General features: G+C 32.1%; 1 protein-coding gene across 1 annotated transcript in view; it reads left to right on the forward strand.

The window, feature by feature from the left end:
• The first annotated feature begins 1,746 nt into the window (after positions 1-1,746).
• Positions 1,747-21,714, forward strand: part of LOC113518496 (uncharacterized) — a 57,038-nt gene continuing 37,070 nt past the window's right edge. The window contains exon 1 of the mRNA XM_052901817.1: positions 1,747-2,412. Coding sequence (XP_052757777.1) covers positions 2,041-2,412 — 372 coding nt within the window. The 5' untranslated portion in view covers positions 1,747-2,040. The remainder of the gene's footprint in view (positions 2,413-21,714) is intronic.

Raw genomic sequence — 21,714 nt, forward strand, 5'->3', positions numbered from 1 at the left:
CGTTTTCCCCTGGAAACTATCATGGTTAATTCCTGATGAATTCATCATGATGGGCTAACTGGCCTGTTTTCATTCTCATCTATCACCCTTCACTGGTGCTCCGCCAGCGTATCCCGTTAGCGCAGGCGGGGTTACCATACCATTTTCACCCATAAAAAAAAAAAAAAAACAATATGGCCCTTAATCTCCATTATTAACAATTCCTTCTCCCCTTTCTTATATTTTGGGATTTGGGATAGATATATTGCAGTCAACATTTTTGCCCGGTTTGCGAGTTTGGGCTGTGACTTACATACTGTAAATACAGTAATTATGTATAAATCACAGTTCAGTGGTTAAGCAAAATATAATTTCATATTTTGTTTACCCTTAACTCGACTTTGTGATAATTGATCACTGAACACAACATTATCCGAACTGTGCAGGCGCGTAGGCGTGGTGTTAACTTGACTGATGGACTCTAAAAGTGAGATATTAATTATTCTGTTATACCAAGAATAGGGGTGCTTTTACAATTTTATAATTTAAAATGCGATGTGAAATTGAAATCCTCCTTTGTACCGACAAAGGAACATTTAAATGATAAAATGAATGCGTAATATGAGCACTATTGTTTTTCTAGAGAAAATTATAAGACTATTTTAAACATAGATAAATTTATAGCAAATAAAACGCATAACAATAGGATAACTTTTGTATAAGTAACTTCACAGTTTCTTTTATTTCTAAAACAACATTTAGAAATGTTGTCTTAGGTAGGTACGTAATGCTATTTCATGCATTGAGTGCTAACGAGTGACTCAGAAGTGAATGTATCCTATGTTTGGTTTCCCATAATAAAAATCTTTTTCTTAATAGCTATTAGAATTATATAACAATAATTAATTAATTAATTAGTTTTAATTATTAATTACATAATAATTAAAACGTAACGAAATCTACAAAATATAACTTATTGAAATTTTTTTTTGGTTTTTCGCAAGTTAGTTGATAGGTAATACATAAGTATGTATTGTAGATTAATATAAAATTTACATAGAATTTCTATAGAAGACCAGTTTCAACGATTAGTACTTACTACTTACTGTACTCAGTTAAAACATATCTGAGTACAGTAAGTAGACAATCTACTGCCCACATTTGCGTCTTCTCGAGTGTTTGCTGTGACTCTTGTCTGTGTGTTTCACGGAAGAAGTAAGTAAAATAAGGCGCTATCTATATAGATCAATCACACGAATCTGTATTTCTTAAATTTTTTTCATAATTGAACTCCAGACACGATATTTACAGTTTGTTGGTTTATACCATGTTTTATCAATAAATTGATAAAAATTTCCAAATACATAAAATATTTCACATCATGTACCTACATACCTATGTCGATTTTTGTTGATTCTTAGATAAAATCTTTAACACTGCAATAAAAAAATCCCAAAATGCTTTTATTATTTTTCCTTTAAAATATATACATATCTACAATATGTTTAAATTATAAATTTTATCAGTAGATAAATAGATATATGAGTGTTATATAACATATTTTTTTTAAATAAATCTGAATTATGTAATAATTAATTAAAAAATCTTTTTAAAATTTATATGTATGCGCAAAGTAACATGTAATTGGAAGTTAAATTAGTATAATCGATTATTATTCACAAAAAGCAAATAATGTCCCGGAGCCATATCGAAAAATGCAGGATAACAGTTGGTGGGAGGTTCGCGAGCACACTGCACAGCGTCTAATGCGTATTCTGCGCTCAAGGGGAGTCCGAGAACATCGGCCGAGCGGTTAACACAGATTGCTGCGCCTGCGTCGCGTCACGCCGCATTCGTATCGAGCGCGCTTTGCCGAGTAGTTGGGTACCCGTGTGCCCCTCTCCCGCATAAAGATCGGCACGTGCTCAAATAAACCTATCTCTTTCACAAATACCCCTAACTCGATTTCCGCGAATGAAAATAATGTGTCGATAGTCGCTAATAATTGGTCACAGTCACTACGGAATCGGGTGACACCGCGAGTGTAGTGGTAGGTGGGTGATGGCTGAAAACCACGCACTTATACCTGAAGCTGTCACAATGTATACTCAGACGGAGGCGATGAAGGAAGCCAAGGACTTGTCACAGAATTTAGTGAGCGGAGACTTCGAGAGACAATATAAGGGTGGAATGGCGGACAAGTATACGAAACGGGGACAGACCTGGTTCGTGACCCTGGTAGTGGCGATTACAGCCATTGTGGTTTCCTTACTGGTGCTGACGGTCATACGAGAAATAGAGATATTGCGCCTCCGCCAAGAAGTGAACGACTTAACAGCCAACGTGATAGCTGTGTCAGCAAATGTGAACTCTTTGAATAACAAAATTTCCAACAAAAAGATGTTCCACGATTATGAAACTCTAGAAGATGCGGTAAGTGCTTACTTAGTCTTTGTAGACCATATAAATAGATCCGTACTTAAATTACCTACCTAGATGAAAACAGTTTGAAACATACACAATACGGGTTCTGCATACTGAATATGGTGGAATTACTGAGGAATGTTTAAAGATAAATAAAACATTAGCATTATATCTCGCAAATTCTGAAACATACAAAATATACTGAAGACTCGAACAGAATTAGTGAGGAATCTTTAAAAATGAAATATGTGTTATGTCAAATTACGTCGTTATTAATGCGGAATATAACATTATGAATTAACAAAAACGTTAATTGAAATAAGCAATTTAAAATTCATTAGCATTGCTCTAAATTACATGTAGTCTATGTCTAGTTATTGTAGTAAACAATATCAGTATGCTACTCAGTAAACAGCGACGTGTTGTGAACATCTTATATAATAAATGAAGCTCTATTGTGATCGGATAGATAAGACAACTCTGCGTTTCGCCAAGGTCTATTGTCATACCATTTTGCTATTAGAGCCAATTGATTGTACAATATATTGTAGTTATAATTATTAGATTATTCCTAATAACTAGTTAAATAAAGTTCCATTATTGACAAGAATGTGTGTTGTAAGAATTCCAAATAAATTTGTTAATTATGGAATACGGATTTTGTTGTATAAACGAAGTGTGATAATACCGATAAACAAAAGGTCAGTACCATTGTAGAGAATAATTCCTACCTAATTATAGAAGATAAGAACTAGGTAGGTTGTCTGTTATTTTGAAACGAAGACAATTTCAAGGTTACGGCCAAATGCGATGTGTGGAGTCGAAGTTTGGTTGATATTAGTGTGTTGCTATCATGTTGCCTGGAAACTGGTTTTGTTCGCTCAGCAAACGAGTTATGAAATGTAAACAAAAAATGCCGGCCCGAGCATCAATGTAGCCTTGCATTACGCGATAAGTCTAAATTATTATTTCATCTAACCTCACAATAATAATTACACACCAAGTGATATGAATACATTTTTGGTTAGAAATTAAAGATTTGATAAATGATTTCATGATTAAATTTAGTGCGGCAGATTAATGCAACAGTGTCATACTTATTTTATAATTTTACTATTTACTACCTTTAGCCTGGTACTTTGCACGCGTGGATTTCATAAGTAGTGAAAATGAATAAAATAGCCCACTTTTACATGGTGTATCAAGATAAAACATAATACCTATATTTCAAGTTAGATCTTCAAGAATACAACTGTGAAAATCGCATACAATTTCGTACAGCAGTTTTTGCGTGATACCGGATCAAATATGCAGACAGAAAAAAATTCTAAAAAATATTTTTTTGGCTTCTATTAAGACCTCTTATTAACACCTCTTACAATTTTTATTAAATATCTTGTTCCATATTCAAACATCGTCAAGTTAGAACTTTATTATATTCGTAAGATAAGATTACGATAGTCCATATAGGTAGTTGTATAGGTAGCTACGGATTTAAGCCCACCGAAATGCATGCTCTATTAACTGTGTTCGATGAAGCTTGAACAATGGTTCAAAAACAAATAAAGCATTATTATAAATTTGTATATTATGGTAACACAGAGCTCTCAATAGTTCGCGTGAATTTTAATAGATAAAAATGAATGAGCGTCGTTAATAGCTCAATGGTCGACCAAACGTTTAAAATGATGTTAAAAAGGTCATTAAAATATAGAAGCAACTGTTCTTTTTAGTATTGGATATTGAATTAATAAGTCCTTAATTATAAAACGGTAATAAAATAGTAATGTGGCAATATTATAATTTATTATGCATATTTGTAGTTTGTCTAGAAATATTATTTTTCTACACTAAGATGTTTTATTCGAATATCAGTTTTTACTCTCAAAGCAAAATTTCTTTAGAACTGGATATTTATTATTTGTATTTCTTTTTTAATAAATATTATACATAAATGGTTTATATATCAACATCAGCGTTTATTATTATGAAGTCGTCAATGTACAGAGTTATTGTGAGTAAAGTTCGAAAACAGAAATGTATATTTGTTTGTTTAGTTGGCAAACTTTTTTTCTTCTTGCCATTATTGTTATGGCTAGGTATGCAGTAGAATTTATTTATTTTGCCGCGGCCCCAACTCTTGGTTCAATAGACGACTACCTAGCCGTCCGTAGGTGGTCACACATAAAATTTAACAGAATAAATATAGATCCATCGGTCGAAAGTTGTAAACACGCGTTGGATTTATGCCAGTTTTTGGTGGGCTCAGCCCTTACGGACTTATGTCGCTTTCGTGGATTTTCTGATGGATTAATACTAATACCGATGTTACGTTAAATATAAAAAAATATATATATACTTAACAGAAAACAATGTATATTACAAATGTGTTATATATTTATTTAAAAAAAAATTGCTCTATTTAAATTAAATACATATTTTATTTATTTCAAATTAATTATATTATCAATTTATTATATTAGATTGTAAATTTATTTTAATTAATAAATAGTCATTATTTATTGCAATTCGTTCTCACAGAACCCACGTAAAAATCTGCAAACAGTATCAACAGATTTAGGTACCAACGTTCCAATTTCGCTTACTTATTGCATAGATGGAAAACATTTCTGATGTTTGATCTGATGAACACAGTCATGAGTTTCACTGGACATATTATGATAAGGCTTAAGATATGCCAACTCACTTAATTTTATGATAAGTAAGTACCTACTGTAACTGATATCTAGAAATACCTTTCATGGACTAAGTGTCTTATTACAAGTCGTTTAAGTTGCACAACGCAATTCTGCCTTTTACATTGATATAGGATTGCCAGTTGCTATATTTTTTTTAGTATAAAACCGTGTTACTTATTTATATACAGTAATACCCGAACATATAGCGCAAATTAAATGTCTTTGCTACACTTTTTTATTTAGCTTTATTTTCGTTACTTCATGTAATTTTACATGTTGTAGTATTTAATTTCATAATTTCATAATTAATTTCAGTTATTAATTTGTTTCTTCATTTTATTCTAGCTCTTACATTGTTTTAGTTGTTGTTTTGTGTTCTTTTTCTTGGCCGTATTTTGAGCAATTAAATAAATAATAATAATAATTAATTTTACATTTATCGAGACTTAAACCGCACAGTATAATAATTCTAAATTCTCTAACTGAGCATTTAAGTATAGGTACTTAAATGCTTAGTTAGAGAATTTAGAAGTTAGGTAGGTCTAACAGCATAATATGAAAAGATGATAATGAAATGGTAACCCCGCCTGCGTTATCAGTATACGCTAGCAGGACACTAGTGAGGGGATGACATTTAAACATGAAAGCAGCAGGTCAGTTAGGCCAACTGATCTTGACGAATTCATTGTAATTAACTACGATAGTTCTCAGGAGGCGCCGCGTGGAGGTGGACTTAACAGGGCATACTACTAACCTAGAATTAACCTTCTCATTGCTAACAATCCTGTCTCCCCTAACTGATCAGTATAGTCCTTTCCTGACAGGTAACTGCGTCGTTTCACTAACGCTATCCTTTCAGCTGTCATACTTTTCAAGTGGGCGAATCACGTGGCCTGTCCTTTCCAATTATTTACGCCTACATTTTCTTGTAAAATAATTTATAATTTATATTTCGCTTTATTGTATATGTACGTACTTAAATATGTCTGATATCTGATAGCTCTAGATTTTTCGCAGTACTTGCATTTATTCAATTCTCATTCTTTTTTAAAATATGCAACTCTCGCTTTCATATGCCACATTTTTTCTTTTTTATATTTGGCTTATTTTGTAAATATTTTGACGTGACTTCTTAATAAAGTAACAGTATGCAAAATGAATAAATAGTTAAAATATTCTCAAATTGAATCTATTTATTTTTATGTCTAATGGCGACGGTTACCACTTTCCATCAGGTAGACCGTCAGCTTGTTTGCCATTCTAATTTGTATAAACAAAATGTATTATTTGTTTACGTCTTGTTGTATATTATTACTCGTATTTTTGGCCATTATATTTTTAACTGCCTAATTTCAATAGACAGTTATATGCGGACTGTTTACTAACCTCCTTATTCATAAAAACTAAAACCTCTTGCAAACCTGTTTTAGCTATTGAAGTGTTTTGTCACTGTTTTTCAAATTAAGAATTTAGTGCGAAAGAAAAAGACAAAACGCTTCAATAGCTACAATAGCTTTTTAAATGTTTCACGTTTTTATGAATAAGGGTATAATTGTTTATACTTGATTTTTTTTATGCAACTTAGAATGGCAAGCAGGCATAGATATAAGCAGTACCATAGATATAACAGAGTATACTGTTTTGCCCAAGATACCCCTCATACGTTGCCATTTCTGAGGACTCAGGTGTTATTCTTCTATACTCTGTAAATTCACTGCCATATCCTACCTTTCAAACGAAACAGCCATGCAAATACAACTACTTCACGGTAGATACACGAATGGGACAGAGGTGCCCAACCAAACGACTTTTGTACAAAGTCTCCCTCTGGTGGTTGACTTTAGAATATTCCTAGAAATGTTACCGTAACTTTGTTATATCGACTTGTTGTTATTATTATAAAGAAGATAAAACAAAAGTTAAACTGAAAGTGAATTCTTCAAATTATTCCTTTTTAAAATATTCCGACAATTTGGTATTTTATTTCGTATTACAGGAAACCGGACTTAACAGGGAAAATATCCTGTTAAGACTTTGTTTTCCTGTGAAGGACTTACAGTAGCTTGCTATAAATACTGGCTGAATAGGAATTATGTGCACTCAAGCCTGCCTTATCGTCTGTGTACAATTATATTGTTACATAGTGTAGTAACGACAAGCATTTTCAACTTGATGGAATATAATATCTATGGGTAATAATTTTCCATTGCTTACAATATATTTACACCGAATTCGGAATACATACAGTATATTTGTTATAATAAATAGTCAAATAAATAATATGTATTTGATATTTTTGTACATTATACGTAAAAAATATTAATTCGCTCTTACGCCACCTACCTACTTCTATATGTTCTCCTTTAACCAAAGGTTGTCTGTAAGAGATTGCCCTAGCGATAAGACCGCCTTTTGTACCTATATATGTATAATTTAATCTGTATTCAATACTACTGTATTTCAGTTGATTTGTTTATATGTCATTTCTTATTTTTATGTTTTTGGCGCAATAAGGAGTTAAATAATACATCAAAATTTCACCTAATATCTATGTGCGTATTTTTTTTTCATAATTTTCCTTTGTTGTCCTAGAAATGCGTATATACTCTTGGTGACCTATGCGCCTATGATAGCAATCCCAAGCGTGAATCACTTAACAATTGAGTTAGCAGAAGCTTACTCAAACATAATTAAAGTGGACAATGAACTCCGCCCACGCGCGATGAGCTGACTGTAGGTACCACAAAAGAACTCACAAATATAGATAAAAACATAATTTTGTGTTACTTTGTGTAACATTTTAAGGTTTACTGTTCACGTAGACATAGTTACACGTAGTATTCACAGATATAGATGGAGTTAGATGACGCAAATCCCTCAATTTAAGTAAGTGGGTATATGGAGAGTATTCTCGTGATTTTCTACGTGACGACTGTTGTATTAAAGTGTTATTTATTGGTAGAAAAACTTCCTTCCACGTCAAATCTATCGATATAAAGAAGGATATAAGTGCCTGCTGTGATTTCTTTGCTATTTCAGACTTTATTCAACGTCAATTTTATATATATAGCCTAAGCCATTTTTTTTAAGATTTAAAGAGCTTACCCTTTGAATTTACGTAAATTAATAAATAAATTATCTTATGGCCCTGGCATAAAATAGGCTACCCCTTCCTTTCCTGTTAGTTTTGTAAGAGGCGACTAAGGGAGGGCGAGAGATGGGCAGCAACGCCCCTTTTTAAATATCTCCATAGTCTAACTGCGGTTACTAATTTTACTGGCAAAACTCTCCAAGGTGGAAGCTTATGTTCAGCAGTGGACAGTTAAAGCCTGACATGATAATATGATAAATAAAAAAATACTCGAAGTCTATGGTACACGTAATATTAGCTTTATTTCCGTTAGAAGTAATATAATAAATTGCAAAAATTGTGATATCTAATTTAAATTCATATCTGTGGTAATTTTATAGACGCATAGATGTTGATTGTTTCTGCATACATCTCTCTGCTGTTTCTACATTTTATATAAAACTAGACAGTCAAATCGAAGACGTGACGGTAGAACGGCGTCGCAATCACGTCACTGTATGCAAGTTTCAAGATACAATTCATCCGATTCTCTTTATTGTGTACAGCTGTTCCATTGTATAACAAGGTTTATGTGTACGCAGCTGAACCGATAAAAAGAAATTACACGACTTTATAAAACTAATAATCGACAAAAATGTGTCACTTAAAATGTGTACAAATATGTTAGGCACCTAAATATGATCGAATAGGTACTGCATAATTGTATTTATCATGTTTTAGGGTTAGAATGTTGAAGATGTAAAAATATACTTTGTGTATTTTTATATAGTACTTGCAATGCTTTGTGGTACCGGTATAGAATAGGCCATCCGTTCCTTTCCCGTGGGTATCATAATATGAGGCGACTAAGGGAATTTATGGTTGAAGGATGGGCAAGAGTGTGCTTCTTAAAACATCTCCAAAACCTTATCAACGGTAACCAAAATCCCCAAACGGGAAGGCATACGTTCAACAGTGGCTAAAATGATGATATAGTACTTAAATATTATATTTATAAAAACTTTCAAAGTGCAGAAAGAAGGTCACATAAATATTTGTGTTTTTGGCATTGCATCACAAACTTACACATACAAGTATTTCGTGAAATAGGTATAGATAGAAAATAAAATAAAATAATTTTTTTTTATGCAACTTAGAATGGCAAACAAGCTGACGGTCCATCTGATGGAAAGTGGTAACCGTCGCCTATAGACATGAGCAGTACCATGGACATAACAGAGTATACTGTTTCGCCCATGATACCCCCATGCGTTGCCATTCCTGAGGACTCAGGTGTTATTCCTCTGTACCCAGTAAATTCACGCCATATCCCACCCTTCAAACCGAAACACAGCCATGCAAACACAAACAAAAAAAAAAATTCGAAGTGCAGAAAGAAGGTCGCATAAATATTTGTGTTTTTGTCATTGCATTACAAACTTACACATATTTCGTGAAATCGTTATATAAGATAAAATAAAAATTATTCAATATTATTTTTTTCTTATATATTACTTTGTTTACACATTTCGAATAGCTTTTTCGCATAACGGTTACAAATAATTTATTTAAATTTCTTCAGAATAATGACTGCAAGACTGCTTTGTTTATTATAAGAATGTAAGTTGTCTCTTTACATTGATATTAATTGCTTATAATTTTCTTAATACAGCCAATATGCTATGATATCTGTTCGATCAATCAATTGTATATGCACTCGGCTGCACTATAAATAGTCGGTGAGCGAGGTATTAATTACAGAATGCACGGCTGCCATATCAATCAGCACGAATTAAACTAGTTACGAATCGTTTGTTCCAAGGAAGTGAATAGCTGCCTTATATTGGAGTTACGTGCCACTGCGTTGACCTTAATTTAGATTGTCAGCATCTAATATTATGCCAGGCTATTGGGATGGGAGTTCCGCCCGCATGGGAAACCCGGTCTCGTGTGAGACATTTCGCTTAAAATGCTTTTTTGTCAGTCAGCTCTAAAAGTAGTTCATATTTTTTATTGCAGTAAAACATACAGTAATAATAATATTTAGAAATAATGTAAGCAACGGTGACCTTATAATGCTTGTTTGGTTTAGATTAATAATGTCTTGCTATATTGTAAATGCGTATACTCTGTTATGTCCATGGTACTGCTCATGTCTATAGGCGACGGTTACCACTTTCCATCAGGTGGGCCGTCAGCTTGTTTGCCATTCTAAGTTGTATAAAAAAAAATACTGTAAATACTTTGTCAAATTCAGCTACATTTTTTTTTTTAACTTGGTGACATTTATTATACGAATTGTAATTTTAATTACTTACCAGTTTTTACCTAAAACTTCAGCAAGGATATGTTTACTGTTCGGGATAAGAACTAGCATGAATCCTCTTCCATCCCATATAGTAGTGTGCACCAAATTTCATAGTGATTGCTTAAGGCGCTATTAGGTAATAAACAAACACATTTTCATATTTAAGATTTTAGTAAGGATTAATAAGGATTTTATATCAGCCGTTAACTGCCCACTGTTGAACATATGCCTTCTCCATAAAGGGGAGTTTTGTCAATAGTACCAGTACCAGTTGGTGGGCGGATTGGCAACCGTAGTTATGTTTGGTGACGTTTTAAGAGGGACGATGTTACCCATTCCTCGACTAATAAGTAACCAGTAAGAATATTTATCATTAATTATTATCAATAAATATGTATAATAAAATTGTAAATGATCGCTGTCTGTACATGGAAGATATATAAGAAAAACTATTATATGAACGTAATAGAACCCAAAACAATAATTTTAAGAATTTTTGTCTGTTTGTCTGTACGTTTGTGCATGCTAATCTCAGAAACAGTTGAATGCGGTTTGAATGCGGTTTTCACTAATGCGTTGCGGTTTTCACTTAACATTTAGTGTTTGTTTTATTATAATCGATTCATAAATAACAAAGTTATATCAATCTGACGAATCACATATGAAATGCTGTAAAATAACCGATCAGTTCAATTGATTGAAACATTATGGAGGCATTAGGTATGCAATTATCATTTAAGTATATAATACAATATAAGACCAGATTCATGAATGGTTCCAATGGGAATGATATACGGAAACTATGTTATAGAAGCGGGCAACGCCGCGGGAAACGGCTAGTCAATAATATATTTTTAAACTGAAAGGATACTATCCTTTAACTAGGTTTCAGACATTCGTAAACACTGATATTTTTTTATATATATACTTTTTTTTTTATGGATATATATATATATATATATATATATATATATATATATATAATATATATATCATATATATATATATATATATATATATATATATATATATATATATATATATATATATATATATATATATATATATATGTGTGTGTTTTTTGCCATAAATCCTAATTGGGGCATAAGTTAATTCCTACAGTAGACGCTACTACAACATGTCAAACGTAAATCGCGTCGAATGAATCTGCTTACGTAATTATGTTCGAACTTCACTTGCTAAGTTCGTTTGATCTTCAAATAAGTTAACAAAACAGCACCTAAAATAAATCATTGCTAACAGTTTAGTTAGTTTAAAAAAGCAATTAAATTTACGCGTAAAGTTTTTATTTTAACGTCGTCTTGTTTATAAACTGAGTGTAATCATGGCTAATTGAAATCCGTTCTGCTTACATTTGTGTAGCTCAAGAATAGTGATAAGGATTCAACAAACACATTTACGTTAGAACATCACAGAGTTCAAAGGCGATGCTCTTGAACTCGTGATCGTGGAAGCATATATAACAATACATAAGCGTTATTTGAATTAATATTATATGAAAAAGGAAAGATTGTTTTGATAGATAAACACAAAAAATGGTGAATAGAAATGTTTGTAATGGATAAATAAAAAAAAAAATTAATAGATTTTAAAAATTCTTTCTTCTATTAAATGGTACAATATTGATTAGAAGGCGCCAGAGGACCTAATATATGTTGTATTTTATTTAAAAAAAAAACATCTAAAGAATGTTAAGTGGGTCGCCAATATTTAGTATATACTGAGACCATACTTAAACCAATTTTTTTATATTACAATTAGAATTTTTTAATTTACCACATGGTGCAATCTATGTCGAAACGTCGACGTTAAAAAATCAGGTGTGTAGGTACTATTTACCTGCAATTTTTCATCACGTCAAGTCGCGATAGTGTATTTAAAATATGTGTAAACAACGCGAAAGTTTAAAATTAACTACAATAAAAAAATCTTGTAAAAAAAAAAACACTAAAAAATTAATCGAAGAAAAAAAAACTATTGAAATAAAAAGTAAATATTTATTTAGCACTAGCGATCTGTTTCGGAATCGCACATTTTTTTTTTAAATACAACTTATGGTAAAATAATTTTTAACCCTACAATGCATGATTTTTTTAAATCGTGTCAAAAAAATATATGTGGTTCTATATAGTGTCTAGACATAATAAATGATAATAATAACAATTAAAATTCATTGATTTTATAGATATTTATTTTTTCAATTCTGTTCCATATGTGGTACAGTATGCATTAACACTAATATTTGGCTTTTAATCAGGAACAATGAACATAATCATATATTTAGTTTTACATTAAGAATAGCTTTATTTATGAATGAAATTTATTAAAATAATTATTGTCTTTGTTCAAACACAACTCAACACAACACTTTTCGCAAAATATATATGTATTTCCTTTACATTGTGGATACTTATAGCATTGTCTCTTCTCATTCCATATAGGAAGATGATCAAATTTATCAAATCTTACATCTCGAGGGGGAAGGATTACTCTTTTTTTCTTCTTCTCGATCATGTCATCTGTGGTAGAAGGCGATCTTACTTTTTTTCTTTGTAACGATGAACCACTCATACAAAGTCTTTTAGCGATTTCTAGTTTAAAATGTTTTAATTTAATCTGAGTTAGCTCATTCTTCTATTCTCCTTTTTTGCAGTAGCCAGCAATTTATGATGACAATGTCTAGAAAATGTTAAAATAAACGCAGATACCATCTTTTAGTATGCATTTTTATTTTATACTTTCCAAGAAAGAACTCCAAAACTGGCATAGTGAAAAAACTTCTAATTTGGTGTCATGACATACTTGGCCCTGAAATGCTGGCTTGAGAATTTGTTGATTTTTCATTCTCATTTTCAGCGAAGGTAGTACCACAATTAGTAGAAGAAAATGATGCATACCTGGTAGGCTCAATATAATTTTAAGAGTCACTATCTTTATTCATTTGGTGCAAGTTTTCTCTGATTCTCGCCATGTTATCATCATTTTCCACACCCAAAAAGCCTTGACCGTCTTCATTCCCTGACGGTATACCCAAATACTGCTCAATCAACTCGTTAGATAATACCTTCTTCACCATAATCTGTAATAAAATCCGACCGAAACAAAATGTTAGAAGTGAACTAATGCATGATGTGCCATATCTGGTACTCTTAAATAAGTTGATATGTTAGAACATAAAACAGTAATATTTCAAAAAATAACTTACCTTCACTTAATATACACTATTTCCAATGTAAATGTATTTTTTCCGCTTCCAAGTATTCAAAAAGGTATTTTTTTAAGAATTTTCTATTTACGTAAACCACGAGTTCGCGTCGATCTTTGAAATTGTGTACGAAATACAATATCAATCGATAGCTAACATGTACTGGTGACAATTGCCATTACTAAACCGTTGCTAAATGTATAAAGATTATTCCGTCGGTCGACAAATGACGCTAGGTGTCTTTAAACGAACAGTAGACTTAATTATTTTATTTGACCAGATATGGTACAGAATGCACTGTAGGGTTAAAATCGATCAAGTATTTTTTTAATTTATCCAATGGAAACAAAAAATATAATCTTTCCTTTGTTACTTTAGATAAATTGTAAAGTCAATAATATAATTATTTATATAATCTAAGACATACATAACTAATGTAATTGGTCGTAAAAATAGGTATAACAAAAAAGAAGCACAATGGGTGGGCCTTATCGCTAAACACGATTTAGCAGGCAACCTTTGAATGGAGAGGTTACAAGAACAGAATACTTAATTGGTTATACGGTTACTTAAGCATCTGTATTTTTTACAGTTCATTTAGCTTTTTTTATTATTTTATTTGTATTTCTATTTAGACCTTTGATTCAAAGATTTAATTAGGAATAATGGTTTGCTCCCGAAATATCTATTTACATAAAAAATTCTTCTACTCGTAATGACTTTGTGTAAGTATAGAACGTACGTATTTATAATATTACGAAGCCGAGTGGCGCAGTAAATAATTTCAATTTAATGAAAATTCTGGGAGCTTTTAGCTACTTTCAGTCGTCGGAGGATTTTAATAACGAATTGTTTTTTTTTCCGTGCGAGAACGCCGAAATTCCGGGAGAGTTCTACTCATGTTATGAACATTGATATTTACACGTATTATTATTATTATTATATATTCTTTATTGCACTAAAACATACAGTAACAACCTTATTATATATATATATATATATATATATATATATATATATATATATATATATATATATATATATATATATATATATATATAAAATGTAAGTTAGTGCCGTATTTATATTTGTTTTAAAGTATAGATCACTTGTTCTGCCTCTCCTCTAAGTAGGCAGGAGGAGGCACTCACTTGAATGTATTTACCTAGACACCTACCTATGTGTGTACGGTTTTTTTATGGATGATAATGGAATAGTACCCCTACTGCGCTAGCGATATATGATGGCGGGGCACCAGCGAGCGATGATGGGGAGAATGAAAAGACAGGTTAGTCATCGTGATGAACTCACCTGGAATTCAGCACGATGGTTTCCAGGGAGGATTACGTAAAGGTCGACCTGACAGGTTTATTGCTAGCAATGGAGTAGATATTGCAAAGTGATATAATGAATAAATTAGCGATGTAATGATAAAAGTGTAAAATAAAACACGAATTACTATGTTTATGGTATTTTATGTTTGTAAAATCTGACGCCCCTTGTATTTGCTCCCCATAGGCTTTGGTAATAAATTTAGCACTGAGATAGGTACACTAAAAGGAAAAACTGAAATTGTGCTATTCTCGTAGAAATGTATAAATATTCCTTCTTAGTGGATATTAGATATGGAATATTAATAATTTAATTAATTAATAAATATTAGATAGTGGATATTAGATAAGTCATAATAAAATTATTTAAAAGAGCAACACGCAAGTTTCTTGCTCGTTCTTCTTGTGATGAGACAGCTTTCCGAACGAGCGGTAGATTAAAAAAAATGTAATGACTATTCAAAAGTGCTTCAATGTAAGTTTATTTGAATAAATGATTTTCTATTCTATTCTATTCTAAAGAATCACATAAGGAATCGCATTGCTAAATTTATACCTTTAGACACAGCAATCGAGCTGTGCATTCCTAATATGTCGGCTTGGGGAGAAAAGGATTGTTAGCAATGGAGTTTGACAGTCCCATTGCTAGCAATATGCCTTATTAGGTCGACCTCCTCGTGGTTCCCCCTGGAAACCATCGTGAACAATTCTTGTTGAATTCGTCACGATGGGCTAACTGACCTGCTCCATCCTCACCGATCATCCCTCACTGGTGTCCCGCCAATGCATATCGTTAGCGCAGGCGGGGTCACCATTCCATTATCATTTATTAAAAATAAAAATATGTCAGTTAGTTAGTTTCTTAGTTCGTCGATTATGCGGCGGACTCTGAATGCTTTTTTTTTATTTATACAACTTAGAATGGCAAACAAGCTGACGGCCCACCTGATGGAAAGTGGTAACCGTCGCCTATATACATGAGCAGTACCATGGACATAACAGAGTACACTGTTTCGCCCATGATACTCCCATACGTTGCCATTCCTGAGGACTCAGGTATTATTCCTCTGTACCCAGTAAATTCACGCCATATCCCACCCTTCAAACCGAAACACAGCCATGCAAACACAACTGCTTCACGGTTGAAACACGAATGGGACAGAGGTACCCAAGCAATCGACTTTTGTACAAAGTCAATTTACATCTGCTTATAGGTATTTAGTTTTACATTGACGCCACAAGTGAAACGACCTTGTACGTTACAAATGTCTATCTCTAAAAATTGAGCGTGTTTATATATAGTACTTGCCAATTAACAATTTATAAGAATAAGTATATACAATTAATAGGGTACAATTAGAGAACGCCATACGAGAAGTTGTAACAATAAATTCTTAGGTAAGTAATTGCTCAATTAGTTGATGGTGAAGTACTTCTTGAAATAACAGACGATAAGCTACTTAGCTGTTTACAATATAGTATGATAGGGAGTGAGATATTATTTTCATTTTTAAAAGTTATGTTCATTTTTTAACGATGTCTATAGGTATATAGGAATAACACCCGAGTCATAGTCACCAGAGGATCGGGGTATCATGGGCGAAACAGTATAGGTACTCTGTTATGTCCATGGTACTGCCCATGTCTATAGGTGACGGTTACCACTTTCCATAAGGTGGACCGTTAGCTTGTTTGCCATTCTTAGTTGCATATAACAGGAATTATATGAAGTAATTATTTCTTTATTTAACTCTTTATTGCACTAGAAACTATACAATGACAACTAAACAATTCACGTGAAATACAATAACATAAATTACAGATTAAAATACATATACAAAAAGGTACAAAAGGCGGTCTTATCGCTAGGGAAATCTTTTACAGACAACCTTTGGTTAAAGGAGAACGGACAGATGTTTGTTCTTGTTTATATTATTATCACTATTTTTGTCGATTCAGCTAATTGTTTTGACTTCATTGTGGAAGTCTTCATCAGAGAGAGATATAAAACATATCTAATACTAGTCTTTACCTGTGACTTCGTCCGAATAACCGGGTTGTGTTGATTTACCACGATAAATAGTAGCCACGTTCTTTTCCATACCAAATAATATATATTCTTTATTGCACTTGTAAATTACATGTAATATAATGCATTTATAAATATTGTGAGCAAACTTATCTCTGACAGAGTTCTCTTCCAGTTAACTCAATACACTTAGAAAGCATGTCGTTAGCGGGCAGCTGAAGTGCTACAACTATTAATATATAGAATGCATAAACAAATATACAGTGAAACGAAATATACCAATTTATCATCAACGACTGTAGTAAGGTGTATTCGCAAAGAACAACTAAATGTAAATATATTGGGTAAAGGTTTCACTTCTCTGAATAGAAAAATGTTACTATATTTTTATTGCTCTATAGTATTCGCTCTCATATGTATTTGTATATCAAAAATCTACGCGAGCTCACTCGGTGCCCTAAGCGAGTACACGAAATTGCTCTTGCCTTTGAAATAAAAAAAAAATAGTAACATAATAAAGCACACACATACAATTTTTAATTAACTCTGGTACGCAATTAGAAAATAAAAGAAATAGAGTGCTCTTTATTTGATTTTTCATTTTTTTTTTTATTACAGAGATAACAATATTTCCGTCTACTGAAGTTTTAAAGTTGTTGTGGAATAGCTACTGTTATATTATACTTTTGCCTATCCATGGCCGTTATTTGTGTTATGAAACTTTTTAAAGATTTTACTGTGCAGGAATCGAACTCACAACCATCAGAAAGTGAAATAGTACACCCACATACTATTGCATGTGGTCGACGACGTAGTCGTATACTTTACATTCCATTTTACTTTCCAGCTTCTATTTAGGTCTCTCGTCACCTCATCCGATTGACGTCATAAATTCACACAGTCACGTGGACTTGTGAAGGCGTCCCAACTAATTTAACGAATTTCGACGTAGGCTAACCAATATGAATTCTTCAATATGAATCTATTTATCATATTTCACAGTACTTTTTTCACAACAAACATCTTAAAGAGATTAAAAGAGCTTGTAAACAAGACTATTTCAATGAAGATAATATCTATTTTATTCTATTTATAAAATAATAAAATAGAATCTATTTTTGAGATAAAGCACGATAAAATTATAAGATTTCGTTATATGAAAAATATAATTCAATTATGACAAATATGGGATCTACGAGATATAAAGTCTATTTAGAAATTGCGGAGGTAAAATGTAACATACTAATACGTTATGTATCATTAAATATTTCCGTAATTTCTGAAATATAATAGATTTATTACAACATAATTATGAATATTAAACAAAGACGAGTAATGTGTAGTTAAAACATTTTTTTTATAGTGTATATTTGATTTTTTATTTATTTATTAAATCTAAAAAGGCAATTTGAACCATCCGGTATATTATTCTATGAATTTATTTATAATAATATAGATAAATAGGTAGATACTGTTTATTGTCTCCTCCAAAAGATATTACTGTTATAATATATAAGTTTACACTTATAATAGACAAACAATTATAAGATATATATATATATATATATATAATTTTTAATGGAACATGAAAATTCTAATTTTTATAGTTTTTGTGAAGACGTTTAGATATAGGTATTTATGTATGTTACACAAACATCAACACAGATTTGAATGTCATATGTCATTTGATTTGGCGAAACATAATGCACGTACGTCACTGCAACATGTAACATCTTATCAACAATGTTAGAAACAAACAAATTTCATTTCATTGCAATGGAATTATTTACATAGGCTACTTATTATCTTCATTCATATACGAGTAATAAACATTTACATAGTTTACTAATTGTAAATAATAATCTGATATTTATTATATTAATTAAGATTTATTTGTATTACAAATTAAAACTAACACGTAGGTATAGTCTGCTTCGATTCGATTTCTTGAATTTATCATAGAAACACTCTCTAAATCGAAAATAAATCGATTTTGTACTTAGGTACATCCGAGTTTCACCATTGAATATCAATAACCGTCCGTCTTATGGACGAGACAATATAATTAATTTGGGGGGAAAGGGATTGGTAGCAATGGAGTTTCTCAGCCCCATTGCTAGCAATATGCCCTATTAGGTCGACCTCCACGTGATTCCCCCTGGAAACCATCGTGAACAATTCTTGTTGAATTTGTCACTAACTGACTTACTTCATCCTCACCTATCATCCTTTACTGGTGACCCCCCCCCCCCCCCCCCCCCGTGTATACCGATAGCGCGGGTGGGGTTACAATGACGGTTTTAAAAGAGCTTATAAACAAATTTATAATATTTTTTATTTTTATTCTATTCTATTAAAACACTTCAATTCGATTATAGTAGATTTGATCGTTATTTTTGGACCATATAAAATAATATACACATATAATAATATAGGCGACAAAGTGCCGCCGGAACGTGTTTCGAATACATAAGCATTCGTTCCCGATCCCTCAATGCATTCCGTTTATTTCAGTTTCATATCTGGGTTAGTAATTTCACGTGTTCAAGAGTTCGCGCCGTGACGTTTGTGGAATATGTTATCTGCCCACTACGTCACGTCATCTAAATATAACTGTATGGTGTTGTATGGGAAACGTGACAGCTTTATAACTCTGTATTTGTTTGTTTGAAATTTTATATTGTACATTACTTTCTTTTAATGGGTGATAATGGAATGATAACCTTGCCCACGCTATCGGTATACACTGGCGGGGTATTAGTGAGTGATGATAGGTGATGATGAAGCAGGTCAGTTAGCCCATCGTAGCGAATTCAACAAAAAATTGCCACGATGGTTTTCAGGGGGAACCGCGTGGAGGTCGACCTGATAGGGTATATTGCTAGCAATGGGGCTGTCAAACCCCGTTATTAACAATCCCTTTCCCCTTGTACACTACTTAGATACTAGTAGATATTTAGTTTATCATATTCATCATCATTATTTCAGCCGTTTTCTGTCCACTGATGAACATAGTCTCCCCCATAGATTGCCTTAAGGAATGGGAGCGTTCTTTATGGTAGTTTACTATTAGAAGGATTTTACCAGTAGTTACCACATTTAGTAGATGGATTATCAACTACAGTTTGGCTTTTGGTGATGTTTTAAGAAAGACGCTGCTGCCTGATTTTAGAGTAATAAGTTCCCTTAGCTTTTTACACCACCTATGCGAAAGGAAGGAGTGGCCCATTCTATGCCGGGAACACACGGCTATTTATCATATTATAGATAGATATTTTGGTTAGGTTTTTTCAAAAAAATTTATTAACTTTGTGATTAACATTCTTGCAAAGTTATAGATCATACATATATATCAATATGGATACAAACATATATTACGATTTATTAATACCTTGGTAGTTAGTGATAGAGAAATTAGGCCTCCTTCCTAGCAATATACTATGTCGACCCCTACGTTTCCCTCTCTCAATCGTGATAATTTTTAATGAATTTCTCACAAAGGAACTGTCCTGAATTCATCCTCATATATCATCATTAACTGGGACTCGTAAGCTCAGGTGGATTAATATTTCTATTTTTACTTCATTAAAAAAAACGAACCTGAGCGAAGCCGCGACAAACAATTAGTACAAAATAAAGTATTTATTAATCCTTAAAATGTAAGTATCCTAACAGAACAAGGTGAATACATGTGTTTTCCCAACACTCTACTAGCTGCTACATAAATGGTCTCAACCCACCAAACCTTACGGCTTTTAAAGTTCACTGGTTCAAAAACTCTTTGATGTTGTATTGGAAACAAGCCTTAGGGCTACACTTCTAACATAAAATCTTTCTGATCTTATATTCATATTAGTACTAGCTCCAACTCGCGGCTTCGCCCATCAGTGTTGTGCCCAACTATATAGTGAAATCCAAACTTTTACATTTAGGTATATTTTTTATGTCGACGGTAAACCATCGTCTGATTTTCAACTATTTTATATTTGAATATTTATAAAGTAGTTGTAAAATTGTTACTTAACTTACCTGTCTCCCTTTCTGTGTCACAGAAAAAAAATTATAACAATAATTAATATTGAAACCGATTACTATACTTTTTTTGTTTTATTTATTTATTTAACTCTTTATTGCACCATAAATAAAAATATACAATGACAAGTGAAATACATGACATACAATGACAAGTAACATAAATACAGATTGAAATATACACATAAAGGTACAAAAGGCGGTCTTATCGCCAGGGCAATCTCTTACAGACAACCTTTAGTTAAAGGAGAACAGATAGAAAAGGGCAGGTGGCGCAAGAGTGAATTAATAATTTTTCGTGCATAAAATACAAAAACATGTAATGCACAAAAATATCAAATACATATAATTTATTAAACTACTTACTATAACAATATATATATTTTATCTTATTTAGAACAAATTCAGAATTAGTATGTTCTCTTTTTCTTTTAAGTTGGACGATATTCGCGGTTAACTGTACGCATAGGCCTAATCAAGGGGATACCGAATTGAAAACGGCGCTGGTAGGAGAGGAGGGCAGCGACAATAATAAAATAATATTAAGAGAGAGGCTTACCAATATATTTTCTTAGACGTACACACTTCTTACAATATAACAATAATAATATGTCAA

Source organism: Galleria mellonella, unplaced genomic scaffold (genome assembly GCF_026898425.1).
Source record: "Galleria mellonella isolate WM207_F2 unplaced genomic scaffold, CSIRO_AGI_GalMel_v1 utg800, whole genome shotgun sequence".
NCBI classification, from domain to species: Eukaryota; Metazoa; Arthropoda; class Insecta; order Lepidoptera; family Pyralidae; genus Galleria; species Galleria mellonella.